The following is a 19380-nucleotide window of genomic DNA, read 5'->3' as shown; positions in this document are numbered from 1 at the left end:
CAAAGATGACTTCAAACACTTGATGTCCGGGTCGTGCGAGAGCGCGGCAGATGCGTGCTTTGGGTTCAGCTCAGCCGTGGCAGCAGCCACGGTTTGGTTTTCATTAGATTGCAGCAGGCTGTGCTTTTCCACGTCTAGCTCAGCTCTGGCAAGATCTGCAGCCGAGCTCTGGTCCTGTTCACTCTGGCAGAATGCACATTTCTTGGCTGCTACGCGTTTTTTCATTTCAGTCTTTTTTTGGCTGTTCTAGAAGCAGCTGGGCACAGAACGCTTTCATTCCAATATCATTATTTTCATACCGCTGGCTTCCAGCTAGTTCAAGCTACTCCGAGGAGAGCAGGGAGACAGCAACGGCATCTCCCTTCGGTACAGAAAATAAACCTACACAACCTGAACCAGAAGCTTTCAGCAAAAGGTCCTGCCCCGTTCCTGTAGCCCCAAACCAGGCTTGCACCACGATGCTCCAAGCAGACCATGGCAAATGCCCCAAGCATTTAGAGATCCCTTGGGTCTCGTGCAGAGTAGTGAATGCACTGACACAGATCCTGGAAAAAACCTTCTTTAGGGGCCAGCAACCCCAAATACCTTTGGCTGCCCTGGGTTTTGCATCTGAACCACCTGCAGCAGCAGAGATGCTCACGTGCCTGCAAGAAAGGAGCCTGCTGATGGGAAGTGAGGATGTAGGGGCTTACCCCTGTGGGTTTTAACGTCTGTGCTTCACCCCGTCCAAGGATCCCGCTCAGCTACTTGATGATAAATGGTCTTGGAGGCTGTTTCACTTGCTTTAGTCTCTGGAGGGGCTTTGACTGCCATTAATTCTGACGGGTTCTTGCAGAGCTGCTGCTGGGACATGCCTTTACACTGCCACGATCCATCCCCGAGGGCCTTTTGAGCAGCAAGAGCCTGGGAAGTTCAACGTAGAAAGAAAATTGCCTTCAGCAGCAGGTGAAGCAGAGCTGTGGCTGCAGTGCAACAAACAGGCAGGGCCACCAGGGCTGAGCTGGGTTTCCCCACCAGTGGCCCAGGGACACGGGCGAGCGCCGTGGTCAGATGGGGAGCCACCAGGCAACAGCAGGACAGGCAGGGCAAGTGGCTGGTGTGAGCATCCTGCCATCCTGATGTCCTGATGTCCTTCTGTCCTGCCATCCTGCCCTCCTTCCATCCCCAGTTTCCCAGCTCGGGTTCAACGACCGCTGCCCACTGCCGGAGATTTGCTTTTAGGGTGAGCTAGCGAGTTAATAGAGAGCCACCAGGAGCTTAAACCCATCAGTGGACCAGAAACTGCATTTGTAGAGATGGACAGATTAAATTCAAAAGCGGTCTGAGCCCAAAAGATGCTAGATGATAGGAAAGGGGAGAGTGCTTGCCAAACACAGTTGTGCTTACATGGAGGGAGGGAAGACAGCAATTATAACACAAGAATGATGAGGACAAACGTGTGCAGGTAAAGGACTTGGTGGTGACGCTTGTGAGCCACCGGTTCCTTCTGATGGAGCAGGGGCATGGCTTTGGTCTCTAACAGTGGTTATAAAGGCTCTGGGGACACTGCAGAGCAAGAGAAAGCAATGGTGGTGCTGAGGGCTGCTCCTGGCACAGCACCTTGCTCCAGTCCTTCTTTTTTCTTGCACCTCACATCAAGCACAAGAGCATTCAGTCACCTCTTGGGCTTTTCTCGTGCTGGTAGCTCAGCCGCTCCAGTTTCCCGAACAGCCTCCACGGTGCAGCTGAAGGCTGAGCCCTGGGTGGGAGAGGAGACACAAAATACTAAGCCAAAAACCATCTTCGCTTGCAGCTCGTGGCACAGCGAGGATGGGGGCATCTCCCGTCAGCTCAGAGTGGGGCATCGGGCACAGACAAGCTGCAAATGCTGCCTAGTATCAGAGGATTCAGGATGGAGTGAGAGGTTGTTCGAGGCAGGTGTTTTCACTCCCAAATGACTGCACGCAGCTAAGGCCTCTGCATTTGCCGCTCAAGTGTGCACGAGTGTATTTCAAGAGCTGGAGAGAGCCATGGGGATACAAACAGAAGTTAGGCAGGAAGGCTTTTGGAGAGGATAACTATTTGACTATTAAAAACGAACGGAGTCAAGCACTGTGCATTTTCCAACGATGTTTATTTGTTTTCTGTAGCCCACTGACACAGCTGGAACTGGCAATGGAGCAGATTTTTTTTGTTTTTTGTTTTTTTTTCCATAAAGTGTCTATGTGACATTAGGTCAAGGCTAACACTGTAGTCAAAGGCATTTAGAGAGGGCAGCAGCAGAAGCAATGAGAGGTGTTGGCAGCAGCAGGCTGTACAGGAGGGGCAGGGGGCACCTGCCCTCCTGCTGCCACGGCGGGGGCCGGGGTGCAGGGACGCGTACAGTCCTTTTGGGTACCTGTAGCAGACAAACACAGCACCATGCAACACAATCTGCAGCTGGAAACAGGCGGGGGAGCAGGACATGGGCTGTTATTGCAGTCAGCTTTTGGGGAAGCCACGGGCCTGGTGGCGTGCCTGCCCGCGGCAGGGAGCAGCCCGATGAGGATCCAGGCTGGCAGCAGCTGGGCCACCAGCTCCCGAGCGGCATTTGCTTGCTGAAGGGAACCACAATTCTCAGGATGCATCTACGGGGGGACAGACCCTGCAGCCAGATCCACGCCGCTGCAGTTTGATGGGAGTTCAAGTATCTAGAGCACCATGAGCAGGGATGCCTATCTACATTCTCTGCAGGTGGGGGCTTGCTGTGGTGCCTCACCACGTTTAGGAGCCTCCCCCAGCCCTGCACCTTCCTTGGGGGCTCCCCGTCCAGCCCAGCTGCAGGCAGCACCAGCTCAAACACCACTTCTAAAGGCAGATGGAAAGAGGACCGTCTCCTGATCCCCCTGCTGCCCGCGGTTCCCCCCTCCCAGCCTCCAGCCCAGGTCCCACCGAGCCCCCCCCACCCCACGCCATCCGTGTATCATCACCCGGAGGCTGGGCCGTGGGGACGGGAGGGCGGCACACACGCAGCATCGCTCCCTTTTGCTCTGTTCCACCCGACCGCGGACCTCGCAGCACCCGAACGCTCCTCTGCCAAGTGGTTCCTTTACCCCAAGCAATCAGCACAGCGGCAGCCGACCCAGGGGTCTCCGTGGTGGGGGGTGCCTCCCGCACCCCGGTTTGCAGCTGGGACCTTTGCTCGGCCCTACGGAGACCGAGAAAGGCTTCGGAAAGGCAGGCTGGCTCCCGCAGCCAGCGCCGTGCCCTGGTCTTGGCCGCTTAACTGTACAAAATGGACAAAACACACACACGTTATTTACAGCCCTGTTTTTCACATGATGGAGCAGCTCTTGGCTCGGTCTTTCCTGATCTCCGTGTCGTTCAGTAAGTCCGTCCTGCCGGGCATCTGTGACGCCCGCTTCAGTCCCCGCTTGGAGTTGGAGCGCTTCAAGTTCTTGTGCACCCTGTTGACGGAGGCGAGCGTGGTCACGTGGAAGACGTCCCGCACGCTGTTCTCCGACACCTTGGAGGAGCATTCGGCGTACGCCACCGCCCCGATCTGCCGCGCCAGCGCGCTGCCCTGCGGCCCGGAGAGGTGGGGAGGAACAGAAATGGGGGGTTAAGGACCTCAGCACCCTGCCAGGAACATCCTCCGCTCCCTCCCGGAGCCCTCTCTCCAGGACTGTCACCAGCTCGGCACAGCCAAGCCCAGCTCCAGAACCCGTGTCCCCACAGCAGTTCCCAAAACCCAGAGCAGGTCCTTTGGTGCTGAGCCTCCTTGTCCTAGGAAGTCCCCAGGGAACGTCCCCAGCACCCGCCGAGCCCCGTGGGGACGGGTGGCCACTGAAACCCACCTGCTCGTGCGTGACGGGGATGAGGCGCTGCTTGGAAAGCTCCCGCAGCGTGTTCAGGTCCGTCCTCATGTCCAGCTTGCAGCCCACCAGCACGATCTTGGCGTTGGGGCAGAACTCCTGAGTCTCCCCTTGCCACTGCAGCGGAGACAAGAGAGAGAAGGTGCTCGGCTGTAGCAGAGGCTCCGCTTAGTGCTGACAGCCTTCAGAGGAGCCGAGGTTGGGATTACAAAGGCAGGGGCTCAGCTCGATGCTCCCAAAGCCCTTCTGATGCCCTGCACAGCTCCTGGGGTCCCACCGGTTGGGGTTCACCAGGGCTGCCCCCTGTAGCCACCCCACTGCTTGCTGGAGCTGTGCACGGCTTTTCCAACCTGGGGTCACAGCTGTTTGGAGGCTAATTAGCTCGTCAGGGCACCTTAATGAGTGCCTCAGGCGAGGATGGGCACATCAGGGCACCTCTCAGCTAACTTTATGCTCACTTGCTGCAAACCTGCTGAATCCAAGCCGCAGTCCCCTGCGCTGAGCCACTGGAGACCCCTCCTGGGTATGAATATGGAAAAATAATGACTGCACGGCCTGGTGCACAGGTCTGGGACTCCGTGGGTCACTTTGGGGGACCTCCTGAGTCCCAGTCAGTGGGGAGCTGCCTGCACAGCACGCTCGTTATTTGTTCTTGGGAGCCACATGTTAAAGGCATTAAGGCATTCAGAGCACAGCTCCAGCCAGGGGAATAAAGGATTGAAGCGAGGGAAGGAGAAGGCCAGGGCAAACATCCACTTCCTCCACGTTGGTGGTACCTTTTAGAGCTCCAGCAGCAGGCAGATGTCAAATAGAGGCTGTCACCAGCTAAAGATGTCACTTGGAGCTAGCAATGCCTGCCACGCTGCCTGACCGCTGGGCAAATACCCCAAGCAATTGGAAGGGGAAGAAAACCCAAACCGCAGGCAAGCATCCAGAACCCGGTGGGGAAAGGAAGGGCCAAGAAGGACAAGTTTCACTCAAGCAATGTCAGACCGAAACAACCGCAAAATGAGAAAAAAAAATATGTTTTCCACCACGAGATGGGCTCCAGTCTTTCCCACAGCCCCCTTCCCTGGTGGGGACATTGTCTGCCAGGAATGCCACATGTCCCCACTGCCCCAGCAGCGTGCCCTAAAAAAGCTGCATGAAAAGGATGCTGCAGCTCCTTTGGAGCAGGAATTCAAACACCCTCATTCACCCGAAGGATGAAAATCCCTGCAGAAGTGGAGCTGTAGGGTCTGTTCTCAGAAGGCTGTCTGTAATGGGGTCCCTAGGCTGTGGACAGAGCTGTGACCCCTCTTCTCACACGACTGACGCCGTGCCGAGGTTTGCTGCACCACCCGGCCGTGTCAGAGCAGAGGTGCCACTCCTTGAACACCCTCTTTGTGTGAAAGTAGATGCTGTTTGCTCTCAGGTGGCTCCTTCCCTTCAACCATACAGGCGAGCCAGGCAGCAGAAGGGCAACAATAATAAAAATTTCCCCTGCTGAACCAGCATGTTTGCCCACGGCTTGAATAGGGAGAGTTATTCTCCTCATTCGCCTGATAACGGCAGCTAAAACCCATTTCAACTTCATGGTGCCTTAGGAATTCACCTCGCCTCCATAGGCTGTGAGCCTGCACCAAAGGAAACAAGGCATCTGCTCAGAGACACTTAAGAAATCCCCTGTGATTCAGGGCTTAATTTAAGTCACCATATCAGAAACGCATTGCTAACGGTGCTGGGAGCAGCTGCGAGGCTGCACAGGGAAGACCTTGCAGCGAGCAGAGCAGGCTTGCACGAGGAGCGTGCAGAGCCATCGATAAAGCCCAAGCCCCACTAATTACTGGTGGGCTTGCATCTCATTAGGGGACGGGCGATTTGCCTGTGTTCTCGTCCTGCTGGCTCCCAAGTCAAGCAGTGAAAGCTTCCAGCCCCATGAAAGGTGCTTGCCCCCGAGCTGGGTGCCTTGGGCGAGCCACCCCGAGGGTCCTTTCCCCTTGTCCCCTTGTCCCCAGAGCCACCTCTCAGCCCTGCCAGCAGCTGAGGAGGAGGCCAATGCTTCAGCACAAGCTGAAGTTCAGTGCCACAGCTCATTGTTCCCGTTGGCGAGCTGCAGGGAACCGACTGCTGCCTTTTTTTTGGAGGGGGCAGAGGCCAAACTGAGAGGACAGCCAGCAAAACGAGGCCCCTGCTGGCACCAGGGGCCGCTTCCCACTCCCAGCACGTGGACTGGTGGTGAGGGATGCACGCCGCTCCCCAGGGGCTTCACGAGGAGCAGAACCGATGCCCTACATCTCTCCCTGCCCCCATATTTCATGTGTGCACGCAGGCAGACCCCAAAAGTGCGCTGCCGTGGGCTGCATCGCTCACGGGGCTCCTTGCAGGGGGAAATCCCTCACTTTCCACTACAGCCCACATGCAGCACCCGCAGGAAAACTCCAGCCAAGGGAGCTTTTTGCCCTGGTGGCAAAAACCCCAGGGCTCCATCCCAGCAGCCCGGACCCAGCGGGCACTCACCTTCTTGAGCACGCTGTCCAGGGTCTCGGGGCGGCTGATGTCAAAGCAGATGAGCACCGCGTCTGAGTCCGGGTACGCCAAGGGCCGCACGTTGTCGTAGTAGGCTGAGCCTGCGGAGAGGAGAGCGGTGAGCAGCAAGTGCCATCCACGGGCTGCTCGCTACCCGGTGTGAGAAAAATTGCAGTCCTTTTCTTCCAACAGGACCTTCTGGGAAGCTGTTTTATCTGTGATTGCAATGCTGGGCGTCCTACAAGCAGGAGCACCCAGTAAAAGTTTATCCTAACCTCATATCTCCTAGTACCCGATACCTGATTTCCCCCCTGTTTCCTCTCTGGCTGAATACCACAGCTACAATTTGATTTGACCAACCGTTAATTTCTCCTTTTCCTTTTTTTTTCCTTCTCTCGTGACTAAAGGACCCGTGATTTTTGTTTTTCCCGATTTCACACTGCTCATCCTGTTTTTCTCAGCTATCCTCCTCATTTTGGGACTGCGGGGCCTTCCCCTTATCTGCTTAACATACTCCCCGCTGCGATGCCACTGTCATGCCTGCACAATCACTTCTGAATACGCAAGGTTAGTGGGGTTTTCCACTGCAAAAACACCTTCTATTGCAAAACCACAATTTTGTTTCTCACACCGGCGGGGCTCCCCACAGGTCCCTTAGGACTGGGGCCATCAGCACGTGTGAGCACCTGGCATGCAAGAGAAAGGAAAGGCAGCTTGGAAAAAGGAAAGGAAAGGGCTGTGGTGCCGTAGAGCAGCACATGCCTCCCTCCACCGCTTGCACACCGATCCCATCACTTGTCATGCAGTTGCTGTTGTAGGAACGGCAGGAAGGTGTAGCTGAGAGAAGGCAGGCCACGAGGAAGGCTGCCGCTATTTTTTATCCTCTCTCGATGTCTTTATACAGGGGAGCTTGCTCACAAAGACTGCGAGAGTTTAAGACAGGTAAAAAACAAACAAACAACAACAAAAAAAAAAACACCCTGCATTTTGCTGGATTTACGCTGGAAAATATCAGGCAGATTTTTTTTTTTTTTGGTGCATGAAAGATGTGCCAGGATTTGGTGGTGAGCAAGCTGTAAATTGGAGGGGATGATTCTGTATTCTGCAGGATTTCTCAGTGAGCAGGCAGAGAGCCCGGGCTGAATCCTGCAAAGCGCTGCCATGCACACACACACACACACACACGCACCTTCACTGTGAATTTCAGGCATTAAAGCCTTTGTCCCATAATGTTTTTATTTGAAGCGCATTCTGTGCGTGATTGTAAATGCCTCACTAACCAGTAATGGAGCAATCAGCTCATCGCTGCTTAAAAACACTCTCTCGGTTTTATATTTGGCTTTACAATGGCTCAAACTTCCTGCGGGGATGAGAAACAGCTGCTTATTTATGAAAAGGGGAAGCAGAGACACCGGGCTCCTTGTTGGATCGGCCTCCTCGGAAGCAGGCTGGGGGCACCGGAGGCGTTTCCTGCCCCAGCCCCACAGGAAGGATCCGGCCCCACGCTTCCCAGCCCGGCGCAGGGTGCAGCACCCAGTCCTTGTCCCACGGCCCCGTGCTGGAGGTCAGCACCTGAAGAACCACGAGTGACAGTGGCCGGTGTCGCCAGGAGGATGGGAATCTGCCGGGGGTGGCATCAGAGGAGGACGGGTGGATTCCCTGCCGTGGGGTCCGGCTGCTCGCCCTCCCTGTGCCGAGCTCATAGCAGGATGCTGGGGAGAGCCACCAGTGGCATCTCCACGGTGCACGGCCCCAGCACCATCCTGCAGTGACCATGCAGCCCCACGCTGCTCACAGAGCAAGCACCCAGCCCTTGATGTGTTTTGGGATTCACAGCAAAGCCAGTTGTGGGGACACCCAGCTGTGGGGTCACCCAGCTGCACCCTGCCGTGCTGCTGCAGCAGGGGCACCTGCACCCCTGGCACCCATCAACGGGAGAAGCCACAGCTTGGCTCTTTGTTCCTGCAAAGTCTCTGGGAAGAGAAGCAGCAGGATCCAGCACAGCAGAACCAGGCTGTGACCTCTGCAGAGCCCGGCCCTCTTCCTCTAGGGAAAGTCACTCTCCGTGCACAGGAGAGCCAGCGCAGGGATGGAGGATGCAGGCTAGGGCAGGAGGGGCCCTGGAGACCTCTAACCTTGCTTCAGGCTCAGGATGCTTCAGCTCGTGACGGGCAGAACTGGCATCCCGTGGGCGAGGTGACCCCGCGCCCAGCGAAGCAGCGGCTGCTTTCCGAGGTAGCACCGAGCTCTCTTTTAGACTGAGCCTGCAGTCTCCTTAACAGTGCATATTTGCCGGGTGGGATGCGAGATCCAGCACGGCTCTGCGTGCTTAAAACTGCCAGACCCTTTATCGGAGCCATGCCCTTTCCCCATGCACACCGGGGGATCTGCCCCAGGCTCTGCCCCTGCCCCAGGCGGGAGGGAAGCGTTCCCACGCGCATCCTCTCCCTGCAGCTCCTCCGCTTTACATAAACACTGCAGATAAATCCGCCCCCCTCCCAGCCCAGGAATGCTCCTTTTGTAGAGGTGGTTTTGGCTCCTTTCAGCACAGACATTGCTACGGCAAACTGTATCGTAGCAACCTGCTGCTTCCTTCGGCACGTCACCGGCTCCGCCGGCGCAGAGCCTGCAGCGCCTGGAGCACGGCCCCTCTCTGGTCCCCACTTGTCCCATGAGCCCCAGACCAGTGCCAGGACATGCAGGGCCACCACCCAGCAGCTGCTGGAACAAAACCCAAACCCCCCTGGCAGGAGGAGGGGAGGGAAGAGCTGCCCCGGTTCGAGAGCATCGTTTGCTTCATGAGCTCAGAATTGTTTCCCTGTGCTTTAACTTGCTCTGGGGTGCAGGAACAGCCCCGGCACCATCGCTGGTAGCTCAACCCAGCTCTGAGAGCTGAAAAACACCAGTGCTCATGGCCCTTCCCCACCCCAGGAGACTGATGCTCAGTGTGGTCAGTGTGTCCAGCACTGCTGGGAAGCTGCTGAGCTCCAGAATCCCACCGCCCTCAGCTTTCTTTGGAGATGTCTCTGCTGAATCAGGGAATTCTCCTTGGTCGATTATTTTCCTAGCTGTTGCCTCTATTACTTTGTCATCAAGCACAGCAATTAAAAACACAACCCAAACACAAAAGCCTCGGTTCCCACAACTCCAGGTGTCTGGCTTTATCAATTCCGAGCACTCAATGCCTTTCAGCTCTTCCAGCAAGACACCCGAGAGCCCCGCAGTCTGGCACCTCCGAACACACAGGCACCCAAGGCTCGTGTGCCTGCAGATCCAGCCTTCCTGTGCTGCATGAGTCATTCTCCCACTTGGCACCCAGGTTTGCAAGAAAACAGGACCTATGTGCATCTGTTCGTGATTAAAGAGAGAAAACTGGAGCGAGCCAGACACCAAAAACAGCTTAAAAATAATTGTCTGAAATTCAGGGGCGGGCGCAGCCATGAATAGCTCCTCTTTCTTATCAGCTGGCAGCCCCTCCAAGTGCCTGGCGCTGGGACCCGGGGATGCTGCTCTCAGGCAGAGGACTGAAATTTGCTGTTTCATCCATACCAACCCGGCGTTCATCTTCATTTGTTCCTTATTAACTGTTCCGGGAGATAATGAGCCTCCCCACACGGGCACCCCCCACCCCACAATAGCGCGCTGCAAACCAGGAGAGCAAACCCGCAAGGAGCCCCCCGGCAGCTCGGGCTGAGCACGCCAGGGTGCTGCCAAGGCCAAATTTTTCAGCATCTCACTTGTCTCAGAGGGCTTGCTCCCTGTGCCGCCTGCAGCGCCAAGAATGTCCCTTGCAGAAGGAAGCAGAAATCCTGCCCGGCTTTCTGGAGTCCCTGAAACAAAGCCTGGTTCGGCCAAAGCTTTATCCCCAGGAACCCAGCAGCTTCTGCAGGGTTTTCTGGCTGGCAATTCGCATCTCCACGTGGCTTGTGTTGCAGGGAAATTTATCTGGGTGACTGCTTGCTGCAGGCAGGGGCTGTGCATGCAGGGACATGGCTCTGAGCCCCCTTCCCACCTCCTCAGGCTGGGCAGGGTGGGACCAGGGCAGCTCCCGACCCATCCCCATGGGCATTCCCCATGGGAGTTCCCCCAGGCATGTTAATATTACACAAGGTGCCGGTGAATTTGACGGCTTCCATGATTAGTCGCTCCTCTGCCAGGGCAGATGATGATGAAGGTGTTAATAATAATAACATATTTTATTTATACCACACCTTTAAGACCAAAGAGGTACGTCTGCGCCATTCGCACAGGAGGAATAACCCCACTGCAGTGGGTGCAGGAAGCCGTGATGGGGACTGCAGCGGGTGGGCAGCAGTGCCCCTCGCCCCTGCCCCTTCCCCAGCCCCTCCAGGGAGGCTGAACTGGGGAGGGGGACATCCCTGGGCTCCCCACCCCATGTGCAGGCTGCGCATCTGCATGAGAAAGGCGCATGTCCCACGGAACAGCCCAGCTATTGTCTCCTCCCGGGGGCAAAGCATAAAAATGCTGGATTGAAAACCTGACAGTGAATGGGAGAGACAGAAGTGGCAGCTGTCCCAGACACCCTGGGCAAGGAAAGAGCCCAGTCCCCATGGTGAGCCTGCAAAAATCCCAGCTGCTTCTCTGAGACACCCGGGATGCTTCAGAGCTGCCATTTCCTCTGCAGATGCAACGAGAGGGCACGGAGTCACCCAGAAATATTTCCCCATTGCTGCAAAAGGGGAAATAAGCCCAGGGAAACAATGGCAGAGTTTGCAGTAGAGGGGAAAAGAGGAATTCAGCCTCAGGGATCTCTTGAGAGCAGCAGTTAAACAGCCCCGAGGGTCATGCCCCATCCATTTATCCTCCTGGGGACAGACTATGAAAGAAATTGTTATTCCATGGTCACTCAGCTCAGCCTGGCCCTACAAAAGCCCAGCCAGCACCGCTGGGAACCAGGCAGGTCACGGGCTGTGTGCAGGAGCTCTCCGGAGAAGGATGGGACACCCATTTGGGATGATGCAGCTTCAGGAGGTGACCAAGCTAGAACACGGATCCTATACAGGGCAGCCAGACCTCAAAACCCCCTCTTCAGCCACTACAGACCCCCCCCAGACCCCTCCAACAAGGGGTTGCTCGAGGACCACCACTCGCTTCCAAGGACCCATGAGCTCTGTGGGCTCAGCTCCTGCCTTGAACATCTCAGCGCCTTCGCAAGGGCAGTGTTCAAAGAGCTTCATCCTCCCAGGCTGAAACCAGACCCTGTGCCCTGCAAGCAAACCAGCGACTGGTTCTGTTTGGGGCCTGGTTCTGTTTTGGGGCTGGGTCTCTTTGGGGCCTGGTCCTGTTTGGTCCCTGCCAGCAGGGCTCACCGCCTGAGGGTTCCTGCCCCTGCCTGACCACAGGAGGAGGAGAGGAATTGCCGACCCCACTGACACAAAGCCCACATTTCTGACACTAACGCAGTGCTTGGTAGAGTCCGTCCCAGCGACGAGGGGAAGAGGCAGGAATTAAAGCCCTGCTGACAAACCCCGAGACACAACGGCGGCGCTGACAGCACCGCGGGCCGAAGCCAGGACCCAACAACCCAAGGTCACAGATCCAAAGGCAGAAGTAATTAGTGACATTAGAGACTGAAGGGAGCGCGAGGCCGAGTGAAACAGAGTCAAACACCCACAACCGTGCCAGCCCCCGCCGCGCAGTGAGGCTGTGACGTGCCAGGCTGATGAAGCGTCCTGGCCAGCACCAAGCTCTCTCGTGTTGCTGCAGCAGCACAGCAAGGCAAAGCCAGTGGTGGTTTCTCTCCTGGAGGGGCCATTTCCATCATATCCAAAGAGCTTTCAGCAGCCCAGCCCCTTCAGAAGCCCCTCCAAGGGCGGGCTGTGCCATAACGAGGGACTCTGCCCTCCTCACGGGCAAGGGTTCAGAAAGGATTTACCCTTTGCCAGAGGAATGAAGCCCTGCCTGCCAGAGGGGAGGTGGCTAAAAGGGGACGTGGAGCATCCCACCCAAGCTGGAGGGGGACAAAAAGCAGCAGAGGGAGCCCCACAGCACAGATCTCTGAGGGACACGGATCAGACAGCACGGCCATCACCCCAGGACTCTGATGGAAGCTTTCCTGATGGCTGCGCCGCGATGTTTCTTTGCTTGTGCAACACAACTGCAAACCTCTTAAGTCCAGGAGAGGAGGAAATGGTTCCATGACATGGAGCAAGCAATCGTCTGGAAAGTGCATGACTGCAACAGCAGCTAACCAGCTTGGACAATTAACCTCTGCACCTCGCTCTTGTGATGCACACACACACAAAAAAAACAACAACAGCAGATTGCTAAGCAGCCCAGCTGGCGTTTCTTCAGGATGGATGTGGTCAGGATGAAGGGAAGGGTGTTTGGAGGGGCTGAAGTGACATTTCTGGGCCCCTCTGCAGACCCTCACACTGGTGATCTGGAGGCAGCGGTGGAGGCTCCCTGTTGAAGTCCCCGGTGGCCTCTCCAAGGCAGCACCACCACGTCCTGGGATGGGAGCACAGCCCCAGTGCCCGGCCCTGGCTCCACACAAGGCTGCTGGGGATGACACTGGGAACCAGCAGCCGACACGAGAGGCAAACGGGAACCAGAAGTTCCTTCTTGGCCCTTTCGTCACGTCACAAGGGCGGCTGGCATTGCCACAGGCTGCCTGGAACCCCTTCTACAGGATACAACAAGGACAAGGAGTGGCAACCGATTCCCACAGCCCAGCCACCACGTGCTTTGGGGAACGCAGCCGAGGGTTGAGCGAGCACAATTATCTTTATGCAATGCTGCACATTTCCAGTTTGCTGTGCACAAGCAGCAGATCCCTCCCCGGCTGCTCGTCTGCCAGATAAGGTTTCTCCCCACAGGGAAGGCTGGGCCTGTACACGCGTGACGTTTAATCGGGTGCTGATCTTATCTTTGGGATCTGGGGCAGGAGGAAAGCTGCGCCCAGGTCCCCACCGCAAGTACAGGGCCGGGGGCACAGCACCGACCGGCTCCTCTGGTGCTGTCCCCGCCACCAAGTGTCCCCAGCAGCCTTCCCGAAGCACCGTGAGGGGCACCTGGGTGCCAAGTGGGTGACAGCTATCGGAAAGGCGAGCCACCACGTGCCAAGGACAGGGCAAGAGTCCCTCCTCCGGGGATCTTCTGCAAATTGGTTTATGTGACCACCTGGCTAAGGAGCTGCTGCTTGATGGGTGTTAAAACAGCCCCAGGATCCCCCCAGGACCCCAAAAAGGTCTGGGGGACAAGGGATGGATGCTGCCTCGCTGCAGGGAGGCACAGGAGCAGCAGCCTTCATCTCTGTGCCATGCAGCACCCGCACCATGCCCAGCCCGGCCCGACAGTCCCCCAGGGACTCTCGTGTCTTGTCCTGTCCTGTCCTGTCCCATCATGTCACATCTCCTCAGCTCCAGCCTCCACCCACTCCGGCGTAAGCATTTCTGCTGCCGTTTCTGCTGCAACTCTTTCAACTTCTGTCCGACTGGTTCCTGACCTGCCTGAGAATGTGACCCAGCTGCACATATTTTTAGGCTTAACTATGTCTTTGTGCTGAGGCAGAAGACAAGTATGCCGGTTTGAGGCTCCCAGCCTCAACGGGGAGCATGGGAGGAGCTATTTTGGTAGGGAAAGGGCAGCTCCACATTTTTCTCTGCCTCAGAGTGCCCGTGGCATTGAACTCTTCCCAAGGCTGAGCTTGCTCTTGCTCTTGGGAAGAGGCAGCCATGGCAATCCCGGAGCCGCGCGCTGGGAATCCGGTCCCAGCATCCATGGAGATGCCATTGCTAAAGTCAGCCCCTTTCAGCTCTCTAATCTCATCAACATTCCTGGGTAGTTCCCCTAACGAAGGGGCTGTTATCGGAGCCTGGCGGTTCCCACACAGCCCTACCAAGGCAGACTGTTTGCTGAGCTCAGGCAAAGAGGGAGGCGGGGAGGGATTAGCGACTCCCAGTGTTATTCTTGTCTTGAAAGCGCATCTGCTTAAGAGACACAAGTCCCAGCAAAAGCCTGGCAGCCGTGCGAGTCCCCCGCCGTGAGCTGCAGCACGGAGTGGGCAGAGAGGCACTGCTTTAACCGGGGCAGGTTGAGGTGAATGGCAGTGCTCGGAGGGGAGAAAAGTCCTCTCCAGCAGCTTTGGAAGATGGCAATGAGCACACACACACAGCACCAGCCCCGTAAGCCACTGGCACAGACACCTCTCCCCCGCACCAGGTCCTGCACCAGCAAAAGGTGCACCATGCTGAAAAATAAATAACGGTGCATCAGCAAAAAGCGCACCAGGGAAAAAAATAAATAAAGGTGAACCAGCAAAAGGTGCTGCTCACATGGGGAATTAGCTGATGCATCGCTCAGAAGCCTGCCTGGCCCACACCTCGCAGGGGCACCCAGCATCCAGCAGGCACCCGGTCCCCTGGGAGCAGCGCTCCCCAGCCAGCAGGCATCTGGTTGGACTGGTGCTTCCCCACACCTCCATGAGCCGTGCAGAGAAGTTGTTTCTCTGTCAAGCACCGTTGGGTCAACAGAAAAGAATTTGCCAGAATGGGGACATGCAGGGTGGCAAAGCACCATGTCCTCCACATGGCCGATGAGAGGAGCCCGTCAGAGCCCGAACTCTGTCTCCTCCACACCCCGCTCTTGCACACCGAGATGTCAAATTGCTTTTTAACAGAGGCTTTAGGAAATGGCAGGGAGAACAGGCTTTCAGGGGGAAGGGAGGAATGGGACATCCCCAGCGCACTGGAAAATGGCACTTGGAGGAACTGCGCTCTCACACTGGGCCTGGAGGTGGGACTGACTTAAAAAAAGAAGAAATCCAAAGTGCAAGCAGCACCTGCAGGGGAAAGCTGAAGGGTCAGGCTCATGCTTGCCTCACTTTTCTCCCCGACAGACACCTGGACACAAGGCAATTCAGTAGGCACGGAGAGCCTGCACTTGCCCTCTCTGAGCAGGGCACCCTTATCAAGGAGGAGTCCCAGTGCTGGGAAGTCTCCACAGTCACCCTCCAGCCTTGGAAAAACTAATCAATGGGCAAATGGTCACAAGACACTTCGAGGAAATGCAGGGTCCCAGTACAATGTGGGAGCCATTTGGTTCCCTATCACTTCTACCCTCCCAGTGGCAATGTTTCTCTAATTAGGTTTCCAGCCCGCCTGCCATCTGCTAACATCACAGGAGGGGCAAATTCAGGCTGAAAGGTGGCATTTCCCAACACCAGCCAGTACTACACATCCCGGGAGGAGACAACATCCCAGTTTGTGGGGAGTACCAAGAGGACCTGGGAGCAGCCAGGCGGGCTGGGAGCGCTGCAGCACGGCAGTTTTCCAGGGCTCCTGCCCTCACCCCCATTCCTGGGTGATGCTCAGCTCACCCCCTGCAGCTTCCAGAGCCGCTAACCGCTGCCACCGAGGCTGCAGAGGGAAGGAATCAACACTCAGCTCCCCCGTCCCCAGATCTGCCTGCTGATTCCTGGAGACCTGCAGCTCCAATTACTTATCTAAGAGGTGGCGAGTGTTTAAGATGTAAAGGCTGATCCTGACAGAAGGAGGGGAGCAGATTCCCAGCGCCTCCCTTCCCGCTCCCGCTGGGGTGGAATTTAGCACAAACAATGAGCCCCTGGCTGCGAAGCTGCTAAAAAGAGACAGCAGGTAGCACGGAGACAAGGGAAAGCGCACCCCAGCGCCTGTCATCCTGCACGAGGAGGGCAATTAAGCCACGCAGAATCCCTTCGGCTCAGCTGGTTCAATTTTCCGTTGCACAAAAACTTCTTTTACCAAAAAGCTGCGGTTTACAAGCGTCTCCGAAGGGTGGAAATTCAGCAGCAGACTGCAGTCTGCAGCTAAAAACGTCAGTTTGATTACTGGAGGAAATTGTCGTGCGCTGCTTTGCAGGACTGTTTATTGAGGAACCCGCTCCTGTGTATTTCAAAATTAGAGCTGCAAAAGAAGGGAATTGATCTGGAAAACTAACTACTGAGCTCTATCCACAGCAAAGCTGTTAAAAAGGGCTTACGTTTTACATAAGGGGAAGGGAGAAAGAATCAAAGTCCGTGTCCTCTTGGCTATAGAGATCAACACTAGACAAACTCATATCTTTTGTTGAAAATGGTAAAAATGAATGCACAGCAGCATCAGACGCATATACACAGCTTTAAAGCCATTGCATCATGTCCTTTTCTTTTAAGACTTGTAAGATCAAAGCCAAATATTCCAGAGAATTCCTAAAAAACACACAATGCCTCAAGCGTGCTTCCGCACTCTCCAAAGGTGAAGTTCCTCACGTGAAATGCAGGCACTCGGAGCAGAGCAGCCCAGCAATGAACAAAGATTCCCCACCCAGGCCCTTCCCAGCAGCCGCAGAAGCCCCCAGGTTGGACCCCCCGTGGGATGTCCCAGCCCCGGGGTTGTGCCCAGACGCACCCCGGTGTCTCCCGCTGTGCCGGGAGTCGGGTGCTCGGGGTCAGAGCAGGGCAGCATCGCGGGTACCGCACCTGAGGGGCTTCACGCAGACACGCCAGCCCAGCAGGATCCATCCAGCAGGCAACGACCACACAGCCACCATCCTGAGCTCCACTCACAGCACCCTGCCAAGCTCGAGGAGCCGAGGCTCATCCTCTGCTCCAGCACCCCAAGAGGCAGCATCGCCAGGGCTCGCAGCACAGCAGGCAAAGCAAAAGATCCCTTTTTGTCTCGGGGCATAAAAGCAGCAAAAGTGAGGGCTCCCAGGTCAGGAAACCTCCAGAGCTGACTCAAACACGTTTTACATGATAGAGCTAGTCCAAGCCTCAGCAAAGCTACTGCTCTAGGTAGACCTCTGCTGATCCTACAGCTGTAATTTGACGGGTGCAAAATTATAGCGAGGAATTTGAGCATACACGAGCATAGAAAAGTCAGAGGTCATGCTTTAATTTACTGTTGCTCTTGAGCACCGAGAAGACTTCATTTGTTATGAAGACTCCACAAATTATGGGGAAAGAGCATCAGCAAGCCTGCGATGTATGCACGCTGGCAGAGCCCAGCACCGAGCCGTGCCGTGTGTACACAGCACTCCAAGGAGGTTGCCAGAGGTAAATTAAAAGGCCAATATTTTTATTAGCTCTGCACCAAGCAGTTCACGCCTCCCCAGAAACTCAGCGTGAAGTTTGGGAAGGGTCTCGGAGGGCCGGGGCAGCCGTGCCTAGGGCTCCCCGCGGCATCGCAGCTGCGGATGCAGACGAAGAGGCGAAGCCAAAACAAGAGGGGAAAAAAAACAAAAGCAGCCCAGAAGCTCTGTTGGGGAGCAGAGTGATGAAAGGCCGGCGCGTTCCCGCAGCACATTCCTCTCCGAGGCGAGGTCTCCCCTCTCGGCTGCACCTCGCTTGGCTTCCCCATTCCTTCCCACCCCAAAACTGGTTTCGCTGCTGCTCACCGGTGGCCCTACACAACCGCTGCCGGGGATGCACGGATGCGAATCCAACCCCGAAACATCCCAGGGGGGGGAGGAGGGGGAGGAAAAGGCTACACCAGCACGGAGCAGAGGGAACAGAGGACCCCCAAAAAACCCCAAGCGAGGACCGGGCAGCATCACCCCCAACTGGAGACCCCTTTCCCCGGGGGGGGGGGCAGCCCACCTGAGGTGTCCCACATGTTGAGCTCGGTGCGCTGCTTGTCGATCTCGAAGCTGGCCGTGTAGTTCTCGAAAACGGTGGGCACGTAGCTCTAAAGGGGGGGGGGAAGGAGGAGGAGGAGGAGGAGGAGGAGAAGGGAGGGTGAGCCGAGCCGAGCTGAGCCGAGCCGAGCCCCGGCCGTGTCCCCCCCCCCCCCCCCAAACATCCCCACCACCTGCCCGCCGCACCTCGGGGTAGCAATCCTTGGCGAAGACGTGCAGCAGCGCCGTCTTGCCGCACTGCGTGTCCCCCACCACCACGATCTTGCACCGCGCCAGGTGGCCCTCCATCCTGCGGGGTGACCCCCCCCTTCTGCCGCTCCGCCGCTTTACCGGCACCGGCCCCTCCGTGGCCGCGCCCCCCGGGTCCGACGGCACCAACCGGAGCCGGAGCTGGGCAGGGCTCGAGCTGGCACCGCCGCCCCCGGCCGCCTCCCGTCGGTGCCGGCCCCGGGAACGGCCCCCTCCCCTTTTTCTCCCCCCCCCCCCGCCTCGCCCCGCTCCGCCGGGTCCTGGCCGGGATGCGGCGACCCCGGGATGCGGCGTGGGAACCGGCCCCGGTCCCCCCCCACCCCCGGGAGCGGTGCCTCCCTCCGGGGTTGCCGGTGGGACCCCCCCCCGGACCCCCTCTGAGCCCCCTTCCTGCCGCTGCGCAGCCCTTCCCGACTCCCCCAGCCAAAAAAATATTAAAAAAGGGGCTCCCCATAAAGGGTGGTGGGCTCGGGGGGGCATATCCTGCACCAAGCTGGTGCTGGACACCACGAGCTTTGGTGTGCGAGCAGCGAGGGGTGGGCATCGCCTCAATCCGGGGGGGCTCCAAGCACCACCGACAGCCCCCTGCACCGGTAACGCCTGTTTTTTGTTTGTTTGTTTGTTTGTTTTCGGGGGGAATTTCAGCAAAAATGGGAGCCCCCGGCACGTCAGCCAGTTCTGCACGAGTCTTAAAAGCTGCCAGGACAGGAGGCTGGTGGTCTGCCCAGCCTGTCCGCAAAGCAGGCGGGCAGTCCTGCTTTCCGTTTCTCCCCCGGGTATGGCCAGTCCACCCCATAAATTGCAGGCAGTGGTGGGAATTAGCAGAACAATTAAAAAAAAAAAAAAAAAAAAAAAAAAGGCAAGGATCCTGCCCTGTGAATATCCCGCTGGCCGTACTGCAGGAAGATTTACCACAAGGGCAAACTTGCATTTGTCAGAGACGAGCCGTCTGTCACAAAATGCAGTAAAAATAGAGGCAATGAAGACAAAGCAAGTCTGGAGAAGTGGAAATTAAAATGTTTTGGCAGCGAAAGCGGATTTATTAATGGACTGAGGGGGCAGTTTGTTTTTGCGGAAATCGCAGTCATTTTTCATGTATAAATAGTGATGCTGTGCACGAAGTGGGGATGAGCACAGGAGGGGGATGCGGTGCGGGGCCTCGTGCCGTGCAGGT

At 56.8% G+C, this 19380-nt stretch overlaps 1 protein-coding gene across 1 annotated transcript; it reads right to left on the bottom strand.

The window, feature by feature from the left end:
- Positions 1 to 2931: 2931 nt before the first annotated feature.
- Positions 2932 to 18245, bottom strand: RND2 (Rho family GTPase 2). Its single transcript, XM_032202801.1, has 5 exons — positions 18144 to 18245; positions 17920 to 18007; positions 6333 to 6442; positions 3816 to 3950; positions 2932 to 3541 (listed from the first exon to the last, which is right to left on the bottom strand). Exons 1-5 carry the CDS (start codon positions 18243 to 18245, stop codon positions 3293 to 3295), a joined length of 684 nt encoding a protein of 227 aa, XP_032058692.1. The 3' UTR covers positions 2932 to 3292.
- Between the last annotated feature and the right edge of the window lie 1135 nt (positions 18246 to 19380).

This window comes from Aythya fuligula, chromosome 24 (genome assembly GCF_009819795.1).
Source record: "Aythya fuligula isolate bAytFul2 chromosome 24, bAytFul2.pri, whole genome shotgun sequence".
Classification (NCBI taxonomy): domain Eukaryota; kingdom Metazoa; phylum Chordata; class Aves; order Anseriformes; family Anatidae; genus Aythya; species Aythya fuligula.
Note: the sequence above shows the minus strand (reverse complement) of the source record. Positions and strands in the feature narration are given on the sequence as shown.

What these genes read in the sequence shown, in the direction of transcription:
- RND2 (XM_032202801.1), bottom strand. Translation starts at nt 18,245, where the DNA reads ATGGAGGGCCACCTGGCGCGGTGCAAGATCGTGGTGGTGGGGGACACG. An exon ending in CCAAGGATTGCTACCCCGAG is followed by an intron (nt 18,008 to 18,143) that starts GTGCGGCGGGCA and finishes CCCCCCCTTTAG; the next exon opens with AGCTACGTGCCCACCGTTTT. An exon ending in TGGACAGCGTGCTCAAGAAG is followed by an intron (nt 3,951 to 6,332) that starts GTGAGTGCCCGC and finishes TCTCCGCTGCAG; the next exon opens with TGGCAAGGGGAGACTCAGGA.